Source organism: Choloepus didactylus, chromosome 22, assembly GCF_015220235.1.
Source record: "Choloepus didactylus isolate mChoDid1 chromosome 22, mChoDid1.pri, whole genome shotgun sequence".
Classification (NCBI taxonomy): domain Eukaryota; kingdom Metazoa; phylum Chordata; class Mammalia; order Pilosa; family Megalonychidae; genus Choloepus; species Choloepus didactylus.
Genome location: NC_051328.1, coordinates 10820119 through 10834354, shown reverse-complemented (window position 1 = coordinate 10834354; position 14236 = coordinate 10820119). Strand labels below are relative to the sequence as shown.

The 14236-nt window shown below is 35.6% G+C and overlaps 1 protein-coding gene across 1 annotated transcript in view; it reads right to left on the bottom strand.

Moving 5' to 3' along the window:
- The window catches only part of LPCAT2 (lysophosphatidylcholine acyltransferase 2), a 74986-nt gene that overhangs the window by 23949 nt on the left and 36801 nt on the right, over window positions 1–14236 (bottom strand). Inside the window, exons 9-11 of the mRNA XM_037815732.1 lie at window positions 11001–11083; window positions 8314–8439; window positions 6152–6305 (exon numbers count right to left, since the gene is read on the bottom strand). Coding sequence (XP_037671660.1) covers window positions 6152–6305; window positions 8314–8439; window positions 11001–11083 — 363 coding nt within the window. The remainder of the gene's footprint in view (window positions 1–6151; window positions 6306–8313; window positions 8440–11000; window positions 11084–14236) is intronic.

Genomic DNA, 14236 nt, shown 5'->3' with positions numbered 1-14236 from the left:
ACAAAAGAAATTATTCCAAATTAGTGAAGTATGCCAGGATTTGGATTGTGAATGACATTTCTATTGGACCTTCAAATCACCTGTCATCAAATATCTGAGAATCAAAAAGAACACAGCAGAAGGAGCTGAATGGACAGTGTATTTTTTTTTTTAATGACAAATTGAGAGAAAAGTCATTATGGAGTTTTTGTAGCCTAGCTATGAATTTGGTGGGAAGAGAGAGTAAGGGAATGGTGGAGGCATATTCAGGTCCTTCTCCTATCCCCAAAATACCAACAACACTAGACTTGGGAAAAGGTAAGAAAAAAAAGTAAGGGGAGAAGGAGAATAAAGTGGGAAGGGCAAATGGGAGGGGCTCATGGGAGTGGTCTGCCCTGCAAGAATTTATAGCTACTGGTAGAGCAACAGGAACACCCACCCTTTCTCCTTCCCACCCTTCCTCCCCGCTCCCCAAAGCATATCAAGATAAGCTATGCTGAGACATGAAGTTACTGAATTGCTTTGCTTTTCTCATCAACTATTCCCCAGCTAAATAACTTAAAGAGACAGTGAGAACAGGTTTAGCATGGAACTGAGATGTGCATAGGGTGGGGCCACAATTGCACAATTCAGCTTCTCACAACGATTCTTCACAGGTTCAGACAGGTGGTATAAGAAAGTCAGAAAGATAGAAAGACTGAAAGCAGAAAGACAGAATGAAAGATCAGTCAAATGCTTTTGTCATTAATTTTCCAGACAATTTTTTTATTTGCCAGTATGCTGGAGATGAAAAGAAAAGTGCTTTAAAGACCAGCTTATGGTCCATATCTCAGGCTAAGCCACACCACACAAAGTAGTGAAGAAAACTCAGTTATAAACAATATGAGAGAAGATGCAACAGTCTGTGCAGAAAAGTGAAAGACCAAATTGGCTGTGAAGACCCAGCAGCCTCCTAAATGCCTGAAGCCATTTGTCTTGCCCTAGCTCAGAGGGAGTCAACACAGTTAGCTGGGGGTTCAGAATGCCCCAGCTCAGGTATCAGATGCATTTATCATGGGACAGAGGGACTACAACCTATGCAAGTTAGCACTTTGTGAAAAATTCTTCACGAGAAGCTATTTTAATCCTTGGTTTATACTCCCTTCCCCACTCCCAAATCATCTATACTTACCAGTGCTTAGAAACAATGGGATTGCTGGCAGGTATCATCAGTCATCAAAAGACAGAACTGGTGTCATAACAATTCTGTAACTGCTAGCTATGATAGTCTGACACCTGGACAGGACAACCTCCATGGATGTTATTTTTAATTTTGATTAAAAATCTGGGCGAGCACAATGTTCAAGATGTGCTGTAAACTTCCTCCTTGGTTCTTGTTTCATGTCCTTTCCCATTTCCTCATCTCCTGTCCTTGTTTGTAAGTACTTGCAATATTCCTTCCTGGCAAAAAATTCTTAAACTTTAAGCTTTATTTAAAATTACTTGTGTGGTTTCTAGAGTTATAGTGGAAGATACTATATAAATCTTACAGAAAGACTAGCAATAATACAAGTGAATAGATATCTTTAATTTTGTAACTTGCACATTTATATACAATAATTTACTTATTCCTTCCCCCAAATCTTCATTGCACTTTATGGTAGTACCACTCCAGTGATACACTGTCACTTAATGGACAAGGAAAGATTAATTGCATGCTGCAAGAAAGCCCAGAAGAGAAGCTCAGGCACTACATATAGTACTGCATACATATTCCTTAATAGCATCATGTTAAAGAATAGTTCACCAATGAAATTACAGAAGAAATCATTAAGAACATTAGTGTGCTCCGGCACAAAAGAAAAAAACCCTGTCCCAGTTTCTATCACTAAGCTATAATTTCTTTGCAAAATATCTTTTTCTAGAAATAGAAGGAAATACTTCCCACCTCATTTTGTGAGGCCAGTATTTCTCTGATACCCAAATCAGACAAAGACAGCACAAGAAAAGAAAACCATAAGCCAGTAACTCCCATAAATATATAGATGCAAGAATCCTCAACAAAATTTTAGAAATTGAATCCAGTAACATATAAAAGGATAATACATTATGACCAACCAGGGTTTATTTGGGAATGCAAGGCTAGTTCAGCATACAAAAACCAATCAATGTATTTAAATAATGGAAAATGACAAATGTTGGTAAGGATGTGGAGAAATAGGAAATCTTGTGCATTGCTGGTGCAAATGTAAAATGGTGCTGCTACTGTGGAAAACAGTTTTAACAGTTCCTCAGAAAGTTAAACATATAATTACAATTTGATTCAGCAATTCCACTTCCAGTTATATACCAAAAAGTTTTGAAAACAGAGACTTGAACAGATATTTGTACACCAGTGCTCACAGCTGCATTATTCACAATAATAATTCAAAAGGCGGAAGCAAAACAAGTATTCACAACAGACGAATAGATCAAGTGTGGTATAGACATACAATGGAATATTATTCAGCCATAAAAAGGAATGAAGTTACAACATGGACGAACCTTCAAGACGTCATATTGAAGGAAATAAGCCAGACACAAAAGGATAAATATTGTATGATTTCATTTTATGTGAAATACCTAGAACAAGCAAATAAATAGAGATAGATAGATGAAGACTTCTTGCTTAATGGGTACAAAGTTTCTGTTTGGGGTGATGAAAAAGTTTTGGTAATGGATGGTGGTGTTGGTAGTACAATTTGTGAATGTAATTAATATCAGTGAATTGTGCATATGAAAGTCATTAAAGTGGGAAATTTTTGCTTTGTATATATGTTATCAGAATTAAATGAAATAAATGTAATTAACCATATTAACAGACTAAAGAAGAAAAATGATATAATCATATAATAGATACAGAAAAAGCATTTGACAAAATTCAACACTCATACATGATAAAAATTCTAGCCAACTAGGAATAGAAGATAATTTCCTTAACTTGATAAGGGACATCTACAAAAAACATTAGAGCTAATGTCATACTTAATGGCGAAAGAATGAATGCTTTTTCCCTAAAATTGAGAACAAGGCAGGGATGTCAAGTCTCAACATTCCTATTCATCATTGCACTGTAAGTCTTTGTTGGTGCCATAAAGCAAGAAAAAGAAAGGACTCAGAAGCTGGCAAAGAAGAAATAAAACTGTCTCTCTTCATAGATGACATGTTATCTACATGGAAAATCATATAGAGTCTATAAAAAGGCTCCTAGAACAAATAAATGAATTTAGCAACATCACAGGATCTAAGGACAATATACAAAAATCAATTGTATTTCTGCATACTAGTAATGAACAATTGGAATGAGAAATTAAAAAACAATACTATTTACAAAAGCACCAACAAAACCTTGGAGTATTCAAGTATAAATCTAACAAAATAGGTGCAGTTTCTGTGTGCTAAAAACAACAAAACACTTATGAAAGAAATCAGGAAAGATCTAAAGAAATGGAGAGATATAATATGTTCATGAATTGGAAGAATCAGTATTAAGATGTCCACTCTCCCCAAACTGAACTATAGAGTAATGCAATACCAATCAAAATCCCACCAAAATTTTGTTCTAGATATCAAGATGATTCTAAAATTTATGTGGAAGAGCAAAAGAATTAGAATAGCCAAAACAAGTTTGAAAAGGAAAAACAAAGTTAGGTGATACACATATTCTGATTGCAAGAATTGCAATAAATCTATAGTATTGAAAATAGTGTGGTACTGGTGAAAGGATAGAATAAATATCAATGAACAATTGACCAATGACCAAATATGGTCAACTGAATCTTTTTCTTTTCAGCATAGCTATGAATAACAGGTTTTTTTTTTTTTTAATTATGGAGGTAAAATTCACTTAGCAAAATTAAACGTTTTAAGGCAAACATTTCAGTGACTCAATTGATTCGTACATAACTAAAGTGCAAAGACAATTAAGTGAAGAAAAGATAGTTTTTTCAACACAAGGTGCTGGAATAATCATAAAAGTATATGGAAAAAAAATGAACCTTGACTGATACCTCACATGTTATTCAAAAATTAACTCAATATGTTGTCACAAACATTGGGACTGGCGGTTTGATGTGCTGAGCCCTTGAGCATGGGACTTGCCCTTATGAAGCTCATTACCACAAAGGAGAGTCTAAACTTGCATGTAATGGTGCCTAAGAGTCGCCCCCTGAGTACTTCTTTGTTGCTCAGATGTGGCCCTCTCTCTCTCTAACTGAGCCATCTCAACAGGTGAACTCGCTGCCCTCCCCTCTACGTGGGACCCGACTCCCAGAGGTGTAAATCTCCCTGGCAATGCAGAGTATGACTCCCGGGGATGAATGTGGACCCGGCGTCGTGGGACTGAGAGTATCTTCTTGACCAAAAGGGGGATGCAAAATGAGACGAAATAGTTTCAGTGGCTGAGAGATTTCAAATGGAGTCGAGAGGTCACTCTGGTGGACATTCTTATGCACTATATAGATAACACCTCCTAGGCTTTAATGTATTGGAATAGCTAGAAGTAAATACCTGAAACTACCAAACTCCAACCCAGCAGTCTGGACTCCTGAAGACAATTATATAATAATGTAGATTACAAGGGGTGACAGTGTGATTGTGAAGACCTTGTGGATCACACCCCCTTTATCTAGTGTATGGATGAGTGGAGGAATGGGGATAAAAACTAAAGGACAAATGGGGAGGGATGGGGGGATGATTTGGGTGTTCTTTTTTCACTTTTATTTTTTATTCTTGTTCTGGTTCTTTCTGATGTAAGGAAAATGTTCAGAGATAGATTGTGGTGATGAACGCATAACTATGTTATCATACTGTGGACAGTGGATTGTATACCATGGATGACTGTACGGTGTGTGAATGTATTTCAATAAAACTGAATTTAATAAAAAAAAAAATTAACTCAATATGGACCACAGACCTAATGTAAATGTAAAACCATACAACTTTTAGAAGAAAATCTTTATGACCTCAGCAGTAAAGAGTTCTTAGATACAATAGCAAACACCCAATTTATAAAAGAAAAAACTATAAATTGGATTTTATCAAAATTACAGTCCAGTGGTTACACTCCTAAAATACTTACCCAAGTGAAATAAAAACCTACATTCACAAAAAACCCTATACATGAATTCTTAGAACAGGTATATTAAAAATCACCCAAAATTGGAAACAAATAAAATGTTCCTCAACCTGAGAATGAATAAACAAACTATGGTACATCTATACAATGGAATACTACTCAGCAATAAAAGGGAACAAATTACTGATAACTGCAACAACATGGCTGAATTGCAAATGCATTACGCTAGGTGAAAGAAGCCAGACTCAAAAGGTTACATACTGTATGATTCCATTTATGTAACATTCTGGAAAAGACAAAACTTTAGGGATGGACAACAGATTAATGATTGCCAGGGGTTACAGGTGGGGAAGGGAGTGACTACAAAGGTAGCACAGGGAATTATTTTTGGAACTGTCTAGTGTCTTAAGAGTGGTAGTAGTTACATGACTATGCATTTTTCAGAACTCATAGAACTGTAACCAAAAGAGTGAAGTTTACTGTCAATTTTATTAATTAAAAAACAAATTAAAAAATAGAGAACAGGAAATCTTGATAAATTTTTCCTAAGGAAACTTTTTGACAATTCAAATTTTTCTAACTACATGTACTTGCAAATTCACATGTAACATACTGTACCCTCAGTATAATGCCTAATGACCAAATTTTAATTGAAATCTTTATTAAAGTTCATTTGAAAATAAACAATTCTTGGTCTTCACACATTCTGGGGGAAGTCCAGAATCCTTGAGACTAGTACCACCTCAAGTCATCAATGTATAAGTTTGACATATAAATTTTTAAATTTTGGCTAGTTAAGAAAGCTTTCCCAATTCCATATTACAAATGTGCTTTTATGGTCACAATATTTAATTCTAACTTGGTGTTTTAAAGAAATAGACAATATCATAAATACTGTAATATATACACATGTAATAGTTATTATATTATTAATAAACAAAACCATGCAATTAAACCCAGTCTTGCTTTTTCTTAGACTGATCCAACACAATTTTTTTTCCAACACAATTGATTTATGATCTTTGGCAACAGATAGAATAAAAATGTTTATATGTTAAAGTTTAAAATTTAACATACCCTGTCAAAGAGTGCAAAAAGTTGTCTCAACACATCTGAAACAGGCAACTTTAAATACTCTGCAAATTCTTCAATTCCAATTCTTCCTCCTTTTGAGGAACTTGCAATAGCTGCATATTCATCTAAATGCTTACGAATACCATCCCAATCCAATCTAAACAAAGAATTACAAAAAAAATGCTATTAACCCTTTACATTTCACATGTAATTTAATGAATACTGTTTTATTAATGTATCTGAGGGAAAATGTTTTAAGTGTCAAATTTGAAAAGGAGAATAAAATAAGTATTTTAAAGTGTATATTGAACACATACACAGGCATTTAATTTTTAAAAGGATATTAGCATAACTGATTCACTGATGATTATCCCACATCTGAAGGAAAAAGTAATGGAGCAGAAGAGCAATGTGGTAGAATAAAAAATGACTTATGAGAAGAAATAAAACAGATTTTAACTTAAACTTAACTCAGTAAGTCAATAGTACTTATTGAGTTGTTATAAAAGAAATGATGATTCTTGCTTTCAGGAGCTTTCAGGATTATAATGAAGTCAGAATTCACATTTCACAACAAATCGTGTTAGAGAGATCAGACTATACACACATCCTCCAATATTAGGTACAAAAAATCAGGATGATAAAACACTGGAAAATATACTGTAGCTTAAATCACATCTGTTTTTGTCTTGAAGAAGCAAGCAGGTGACCTAACACATACTTCTTCTGTATCCAATTTCAATGACTATTGACAATGTTGAATTTTACCCAAGCCCTGTTTTTCTGGAAAACGGCAAAGTTTAAAAAATCTCTCCACCTTTTTGTTCTTGAAAGCTGCTTATTGCAAAGAACCCCCTTTCTGCATATGACTTAGATAACACTCATAGATGCCCCTCTTATTTACCTAGGACAAGGCTGGACACAGACCCTCCACATTCCCATTCTTTGTTTCATAAATGATTAGCTGAACTACTTGTTCCCACTCATCTATTGGAATGAAATGGTTGTTAATCAAACTTTTGTTAAGATTTTTTCCTCCCCAGACCCCTAAACTTTGGCTTACTCTTAGCCTGAGACAGCATATAGTTCCACTTTAAGGGTTCCTCCCAGAATAGGCTGAGCTCAGCATAAAATACTCAGATCTACTATCTGATCACACCAACCTACACACAGTTCTTCCCTCTCTAGTAAAGAAAAGACCCTTTTGACCTAACTCTTGACATGCTTGCAGAACTTACGGTCAGAGCATTCTCCCTTATTGCAGTAGTCCCTGCTCTCTATTGCAATAGTTCCTTTCCCTCTTACAATAATCCTTTCAAATAAAGTCTCTCCTTACCAAGTTGGGATTTGTTGTTGGCTTTTTTTTTTAAACAATTTCCAAACATTCAAATCTATGGGAATATTGTTAGCATAACATTAAAACAATAAGTGAACCATTTTTGCTATCTAGAAGATACAAATAATATTTGCTATAGCAGTTATCAAAGTATTACATATTACTATTGAACTTTGATACAGTAACTGATTTTGTAACTTCTTTCTATGGAGGATAACGAGGCCTATGAAATCCATAAATTCTGCAAATCCCTAAAAGGGCTGAAACAGAATGAACTGTAATAACAGGGAAGCTTGAGGGTTACAATTTTTCATACCAGGTAGTTCAAAGGAATGTTCTATATGGCTTAAACTAGAGCTTAAAAACACAGAAGAATATTTTGCCTTTTTGTTTTTTTAAATTAGGTACTCAGAAGGAAAAGGTTAGATCTAGGGTAAGTATTTAAAATTCACTGATGACCAGAATTGCTACTATACAAGTCAATTCATTTTTCATATGTGAAGTTCAGACACCACATGCCAGTATCCTCTAATTAAGCTATCCTTCTTAAAAGAAGGTGGCAGGACTGACCCATTACTCTGAGCCATTTCCAAGTAGGGAGGGGGTCTGTGCTGATCCACGTTTCCTCTCTTTGGTCTCCTCCTGTGACCAAGACAGTTATCTCTGAGTTAACTTTCTTGAGAAAACAAAACTAGATGAATTAAATGGGAGATAAATTCACATCCCTGGCTTCCCTAGCAAATGCCATGTGGGTCCTAGAGCTGAGCATTAATAAAGCAAGTGAAAATAGACATCTTTGTGAAAGTGTAGTATTTTAAAATATACTTACTTCAATTTCCGGCTAATTTTAGTAAATTCCACTAACCCAGCCTCCATGGGCAATGTTAGCTGTCCTGCTGAAATCATCAATCTGCAGTCTTCATACGTGTGATCTGTTACTGGTATTCCCAGAGCACTAAGAGTATTAAAAAGCAAATTGAAATTCAATTTTTTTAAAAAAAGGTAATGATTTTTTCATTAGTCCTGAATTGGCTAACAAGCCACAGTAAACATATTTACTAGTTTTTAAACCAGTAACTCTTTTTCTTGCCAAAGAGACTTATTTCTCTACTTCTTCACTGACTTACTGTACCGGAGTTAATCTCCTTCTATCTTCATGCTTCTCTGCAGATGATCATTATTGTTTTGTATTTTAACTACAACAATAATAGTTGATTTGAATCTCAGGGAAAGTAATCAGAAGACTTAGGTTCAAGTCCTAGAGGAGTCTTTTACCAGCTGTGGACCCTCTGGCATTAACCTAAGCCTCACTTTTCTCATCTGTACATAGAAATGCCTACTCGACTCACTCCACAGGTTATTGTAAGGTCAAAGAATGCATAAGGAAGTAATGTGTCAACAGATAAGTGGCTTATACAAACTTCTAGCTATATGTGTTTTATCATCTTTTAAAAGTGGAAGAGAATTGATAATAGGCTAATATTTCTTCCAAACCTAAATGTCCTCCATCCTCAAAGAAGAGCATAACCTCTACTACTTCCCTCTAGATCAGAGAACCAATGATGGTGAACTAGATTTGAAAATATATATTTTAATAAGAACCATAAAAGCATTGAGTACCAAGAAGAAAGGGTATGTAGAACAGAAATAATTTTCTAAATATCCTTCTTCACTACATTTTGATTCCATGAAAATTCAGCGCAAATCGTGAAATTATGTCTTTGACTATATTTAATTTTGTTAAGTCATTGCTAGGAACATTAAATTTCAAGTGAATGCAATCGGGATGAAAATTTTTTTTTCTTTCTATAACCAGGCTATTTTGGTTAATAAATATTCTGGTGTAAGAGTATATAAGATTGAACATAAAATTTTAAATATTTCAGGAATTATAATAATAAACAGGATGGCTTAGCAGTTAAGAGCTTGGGTTTGGTAACAGGAAGTGAGGATTTGAGTCCCAGCCCAAACACTAATACCTAGTATGATCCTGGGCAGATTACTTACTCCTTGGAGTCTCAGTTTCCTCACTTACCTCACAGAGTTGTTTTGAGCATTAAGTCAAATGACACAAGTAAAGAGCCTAGCACAGGACTTGGGATATGCTAACCACTTAATAAATATTTATTAGTAGATGTACCACCACTACCTTACATCTACTTTGCTCTTTACCATTTTCAAAATGCTTTTATCATATATTTTTGTACTTGAGTCTCATCATAACCAAAACTATGCGAAAGGCAAAACAAGGACTACTGTTCCCATTTTACACATGAGGAAAGGGAGCCTTGGATAGTACTTGCCCTAGGATGTGCAGCTAAGAAAGGTCTTTCTTCCTTTTTATTCAAGGTCCTTATACCTCCATACCTCCAAATTCAGAGAAAGGCTGCCTAAACAAATTCCTTCTGTGTTTTTAGGCATATTTTGGGAAGCTGAAATATCTGATATAAATTCCCTTGGTTTCAAACACTTAATTTTAGTTAATAACTTTTGAATATGAGCTGGTAGGAAGATATAAGGAAGTAAGAGGAGAAAACAACGTAAAAGCAAATTTTGTGGCTGGACCAGAAACTAGATAAGACAAACACATCTATGTACACATAGCAGCAAAGAACTTGCTAAACAATTAAGCATTTTTATTTGCTGAGTACTTAAACATTTATTCTTTTTTGAAAATAGTTATTCTGCTGTGAAATATTAAGATAAGTTCATATATATATATATATATATATATATATATATATATATATATATCTATCTCAATCTTGCTATGAAGCCATGCTCCATGAGCTTAAATTCAGAGTTCTCATTGAATTTTTAATAAGAGAATAAGTACTCCTGACTTCTTAGCTCCAAATCTAGCACTCCAAATGATGGAAGGAAGCGGTGCCTAGGGAGAGAGTGCACACCTGGATGGCTCTGAGGCTACCTGGGTGGTGGTTATAGTATAAAGCATTCTTTCATTATAAGGCAGAGGATGATTATCTAGTCAGTAGAGTGGCCAGTTAAAAATCCCTTAACTGCAGGCAAATATTTGCTTTCTGTTGTGCAGTTTCCAAATCCTAAATTTACACCCATTCCTTAATAGGGGCAACTTTTTCCCTTTTCTAAGAATCTTTTTCCCTTTCAGACTTTCTCCTTTTTGGTGCTACATGATTAATGTCATGGAAACATCCAGCTTGGGCTGCTTTGTGGCAATTGAGGGGAGAGAAGGCTGCTCATAATAGCAACCACTGAGACCATCGCAAGGCTTTGGCTGAACCCACCCCATAGAAGGCACTGCCTGGTTTCTTCAGGTTATTGTACTCCCTGGCAAAAATGCATTTCCATTAGTTTGGGGCTGTATATGAGGAACATATTTATAAATGTCTTAAAGACATGTCTCATGTCTCTATTTTACTTACCAAAATGAGTTGGGGAATGCAGCCCTCAGAGGAAAGTCTTAAAACTATGTTAAATGCCATTTACCAGTAATTTTCAAATTATTTACTAATTATAATCACTATAGACACTTACTCTGCCATGAAATTCCGGACTCTACTGGCAAAAAGGACAGGATCCCTTTTTTCTTCATCATTAGGTACTTGAACAGGCATAAACTGAAAGACAAATATAACCTTTCCATAACAATCCTTAGGACTAAAGCACTAAATGTAAGCAAATTAATTTAAAGCTATTAATCATTATATTAAATCCCCTATTTTTCTAGAGCATGGTTACATGATGTAATGTAAAAAACACTGGGCTAGAACTCAGGACATCTGTATACAAATCGTGACTCCTCCTGTGTGATTTAACTTTTGAAACTTTCTCCAATGGCCTATTTCCCTTGGTTGTCTGTGAAGGAATTCTGTAGGCTGTAAAACTGTAGTTACTAAGAGCTTATTCTCAGAGCTGCACTGGCCACCACCCCCTACTGCTTATTGTGAAAACATTTTCTTTTCTTTTTTTTTTTTTTTTGGCCTTCCCAATGCCAACCATATTTTTATCATTTGATTGAACTTATATTTTGTCATTTATCTGCTTTTATTTTATTTTACCCTTGGTATTGGCTTTCTAGCTTTCACTTAACATCAGTTTTTGCTTTATCACTTTTAATTTTTCTTCTTTCTCCACCTGATATGCTGTGATGCCTCATTTGTACTGTCCTCATTTTTATTTATAGTTTTCTAATATTAATGAGGTTTTGGTGTCATATTCAAAGTCATTACATACCTTTTTGAGCACCATGAAAGCTAAGTGTAAAAGACCTGATTCCTGCTTAAAGGAGATCTTATTTTAATAGGAGAGACGAATACATCCCTAACCCCACAAGCTAATTATCACTACCCTCATTATCCCCAATTACAGAAGGAGCTTAAAAGCTTAATTAACTTGTCCAGTTATACAGGTCACATTGCCAACATTCAGTTGGAGGTCTGTCAGATTCTAAAGCCTTTGCTCCCCCATGAAATCATCCTTCCTGGAGTATGGGAGTGAGGAGAAAGAAATGATTAATTTTACTAGGGGGCAGGGAAAAAGCAGCCAAAAAGGCTTACAGAAGACTTACACTTAATCTTGGCTTTTAAGAATAAATATGAATTCATCAATAGCTACCATTTATTGAATTGTAACTATGAACCAGGCACCATACTAGGTGATTTATATATATTACTTCATTTCATAAGTCATCAGCCCCCTCATTTTAGTCATAAGGAATCGAAGTTCACAAAGATTAAATGACTTGCCCAAGGTCTGATGGCCCAGTTTCATTCAATGAATATTGCTCAAGTACTTGTCATGTGCCAGGCACTGCCCTAAGCTCTAAAGACACAACAAGGAATGGTCCCTTCCCTCAAAGAACTCACCATCTAATGGGGTAAAAAGACTCAGGAACATAGAATTTATGATACAATGAGGTAAGTATACTGATAATAGCTACCTTCTATTAAGCAACTACTTTGTGCTGGTACTTTATATTCAAGGGCTTTAACTCATTAACTCTCTCCACAGGTACTACCACTTCCATTTGACAGATGATGAATTTGGCTTGAAGAGGTTAAACAATATAGTTAAGGGTCACACACAAGTCGCAGGGCCACAGTTTGAAAGAAAAAGAAAGATCTGCATTAAAAACACCACTTTTGATTTATATGGACCTGGTTTCAAACCCTGTTAATCATGTCAAGAAGCCTATAGGCAATGGCGACTTGGAGATGAAGTTTAAGTAAGGGAGTAACATGATCAGGTCCAAGTTTTTCAGCAATAACTCTGGTGATGGCGACTGGATGCAAGGAAGAGGAAGAGGCCAAGAGCAGGGAGAACCTCTGGAGACTACTGCAATTGCCCCAGGAGAGATGGTAAGACCACGGAAGCAGGGAGTGAGGATGAAGAGGACAGCATGGATGCAAGTGATATTTCAAAGATAAAATGGATAGAAATTATAGACTAAGGTGTCATGTCATTTTACTTTTCACATTTATTAACTTCCTCTCCAAGGGAGCAGCACCATGTTGCAGAAAAGTACTTAACCTGGCTATGGTTTTTGCCTCGGTACTGCTGTGAGATCCTGGAAAAGTCATTAACCTTTTATGGGCCTCAGTTCCCTCTTCTATCAAATGAGCAAGTTTGACTACTTGATCTCTAAGGACTTTCCAACTAGAATTCAGTGCCTGGCTTTCTATTTAGCATCCAGTTATTCTTTTAGATGGAAAAATAAGCCACCAGAGGTCCCCACATCACTTATATATCCAGAACAACAAGCTATCTCTGCAAATAAATATTTCTAAACATTCCCTCCATCCTGGTCTAGTAAAATCTCCTATACTTACTTAATGTGAAATCCACAGAAGAAAACATTAAGTTAAAATCAAATGCTCATAAAATCAGTAACAAATAGTATAAGGGATTAAAGTTTTAAATTGACATATAATTCCTCATTTTTTAAGAAAGCCAAGTGGTCATTTTTAATACATTTGATTTGTAGGTCATAAAAGCGCCTACTGAAAAAGCCTGAAAAATAAATTGCTACTGCACTGTTAACCAAATATAATACAATGAACTATGGGTTTGGGTCCTATTAGTGCAGGTAATATTTTCCATGAAATGATTTTTAATAATTCTCATACTGGTACGGCATTTTGTTCTTTGGGAAAAAATTTCACTGAGAGTACAAAATAATTAAAAGCCTGGATTTGACACTCACAGACCTCAGAGAGCCCCCTGCCTCCTGTGAAGCCTTCCGTGGAAATTCTAATAAAAAGTCACCTCTTCTAAGACAAGGCCTTGCCCTCTATATCACATTTCCATTTTGTATGAAACCATTCAAGGCTCACAGACTGAACATGCCCTTTATTTCGGAAGGAAGATAAACCCAAGAGGAGGGAACATGACTGCCATTATCTATTACTTCCCCAAACACATATCTAAATTCTCCAGTGACTTCAGGACCTCAAGTTTTCCTTTCCACATTCACCTTCTCTCATTTCCACACTGATGACACATCTGACATTTGATTTCCCAGTCCCTTCACCTGACTGCAGATAGTTTCAACTCCACTTCAGCCACAGAAACAAACATATGACAAATTTTTCATTCAGTTTCCTCTCATTATCCATTAGTTTTTACTTCTCCCCTAACCTTGCATAGACTGTGAGAACCTAGAGTTCACCCTCAGGACCTACACATTCTTTTTTATCCCCTCCCCTCTGGCATCATTTGCCTGCTATCTACACAGGCCTTCAGAGTCAGACACTTCCATGTGGCCTTTCTGT